This window comes from Populus euphratica, unplaced genomic scaffold, assembly GCF_000495115.2.
Source record: "Populus euphratica unplaced genomic scaffold, PopEup_1.0 scaffold155.1, whole genome shotgun sequence".
Lineage (NCBI taxonomy): Eukaryota > Viridiplantae > Streptophyta > Magnoliopsida > Malpighiales > Salicaceae > Populus > Populus euphratica.
The window spans coordinates 178884-181407 of record NW_011499929.1 but is presented as its reverse complement, the minus strand read 5'-3'; the positions used below and the strand labels follow the sequence as shown (position 1 = coordinate 181407).

The window sequence follows — 2524 nt, the reverse complement described above, 5'->3', positions numbered from 1 at the left end:
TTAAGAATTCAGCTTCATAATTTATTTTAATTTATTTTTTATTGGGTTATCATGATTTCATAACCTAAATTGCAGATTTAGTAAATTAACCATAATAAATACAATATATTATAGTTTTAATATTTAAAAAATAAATGATGTCCCCATGTTGTTGCTCATTATTTGAGTTTTCTTTCAATCAAGTCACATTAAATTAACAACATGATTTAAATCTTTTTTAATAGAAAATACAGTAACAACAGCTATATATATATATTGAAAAAATTAAATAGATAAATATCATTAAACCATGTTAATGAGATGTAGTTGGATTAATATTAGTATTTTGTTTTAAATAATATTAGTTTCAACCTCTTTAAATAAAGCAATAATATTCTTGAATTACAAAACAATATTTTATTTTATAAAAAGAACAGACTATCCTTTATTTTTCATCTTTGGTTTGCAGCATAATCACGTAGGTCCAACAAAACAAAATAAATATTTCTACTTCTTCCTATATGGAAAAGTAGGGATACTTTGTTCATTCCTAAAGAAATTACCTGGATCAACCTTAGTCTTGATTTTAACCAACCTGTTGAAATTCTCCTGAAAATACTTGATTCCATAAACTCTTCCTTCCAAGTAGCTTTCCTTGCCATTGTGATTGATACCCAAGTCTAGGTCTCTATAGTTAAGGAATGCTTGCCTAGGATTCTTGGACACGAAGGGAGTCATGTAACTATAGAGTTGCCTTGTCAAATCTATGTAATAATTTGCTACTTCTTGACCACCTTCATTCCAGTTTGTTGCATATTGAATCTTCCATAAGTTCCCAGCTCTATGTGGAAAAGGTCTTTCAGTTGCTGGAATCTCCCACATTTTTCCTCCATAAGGATTGAAAGTAAGCTGCGGCACTTGTAGCTCAATCATTATCTTCCAAATCCCCTCCAAACCATCCCTTGGGATTGGCTTTTGTACATAATCTGATTTCCTTTTCAAGTGAACCAGTGATTGTGGTGTTCTACTTAGCAAAGCATCAGTTGGTGTCCCAAGAGGGAAATCTGTCCAGAAAAGGACTGATTCAAGCCAGCTCATTTCGATGCAGTCTGACCGAAGCAAACCCAGTTTAGGGAAGCTTGCATTCGTGATAGAAAGGAGTCTTTCAGAGTCTCCAAGAAACAATGCTCGGAATGTAGTCCTTACCGTCTTTTCACCGATTCGAGTAGTACTGTTTACGACGTCCATGGAAAGTCTAATGAAAAGGTCATCGTCAATATTGTATGCAACTTGTTGCCACTGTTCAACAATATCTGTTGCATTTTGGTCGACTGTTCTTCGAACCCGAAAAACAGTGACAACTTCAGGAACACGAACGATTTTAATTTTATATGCCAGAACAACTCCAAAGCTTGATCCTCCTCCACCTGTTATAGCCCAGAATAAATCTTCTCCCATAGATTTTCTATCAAGAAGTCTTCCATTAACATCAACCATTGTCGCATCAATGATGTTGTCGACGGAAAGGCCATATTTTCTCATCATGTTGCCATATCCACCACCACCGAAGTGACCACCAACACCAACTGTAGGGCAAACACCCGCTGGAAAACCATGTGCTTTGCTTTTCTCAGAAACTCTATAGTAAACTTCTCCTAGGGTTGCTCCGACTTGAATCCAAGCAGTCTCACTAGCTACATCAACATCAATTGATCGAAGGTTGAACATGTCGAGGACAAAGAATGGGACATCTGACACATAAGAAACACCTTCATAATCATGACCCCCACTTCGAATTTTCATTTGCAAGTTATGTTCACGAGCACAAATGATGGCAGATTGCACATGAGAGTCATGCAATGCAGTGAGAATAAGAAGTGGTTTCGGGGTTGTGGACATGTTGAATCGAAGATTTCGAATATAAGATTGCAAGACAGATGAGTATGAATCATTGTTCGGAGTGTAAATTGCTGTGGAGATTGGGTATGAGGGTTGGGAATGGTTTAAAAGACATTGGAGAAAATTTTCATGAGCTAAATCTGAAGTCGCCTCCCATGAGATGGATAGGAGAAAAAGTAAAAGCAATGCGAACATTTTAGACCTTAACATTTTGGTTTGTTCAAGAGATTTGAGGTTGTCTTCTAATCTTGGTTTATGGGGTTTAATTTATAATGCTTGATTTGCCTTAAAATAACAAATTAAAAAAATGTTATCGGATCATGCAAGTCACCTCCCAAATATCTGACTAGAAAAATTCAAAGGACGCCAAAAATTAAAAATCTAGCTAATTAATCCACCATTGACATTTAAAATTAAGATATTCCATGTCAATCTTATTGGAGAAAGCATCATTAAATAAATTTATAGATTACCTTTTGGCATACGCCATTTCAACTGTGATTGAGAATCCTTGATTACATGAGTTAAAAAAAAAAAAAAACTACATATTTTTTCCCGTTGAGATCAGTTCAGGTCATAAGAAGAAAATGGGGTCGATATTAGATATGTCAAATTCGATTAGTGGTGATTTGTGTAATGCATTATA

The 2524-nt window shown here is 34.9% G+C and overlaps 1 protein-coding gene across 1 annotated transcript; it reads right to left on the bottom strand.

Annotated features, from left to right (window-relative positions):
- Positions 1–437: 437 nt before the first annotated feature.
- LOC105135896 (reticuline oxidase-like protein) lies at positions 438–2141 on the bottom strand. The gene has a single exon (XM_011040978.1). The coding sequence runs from the start codon at positions 2086–2088 to the stop codon at positions 487–489; it is 1602 nt and encodes a 533-aa protein (XP_011039280.1). The 5' UTR covers positions 2089–2141; the 3' UTR covers positions 438–486.
- Positions 2142–2524: the final 383 nt, after the last annotated feature.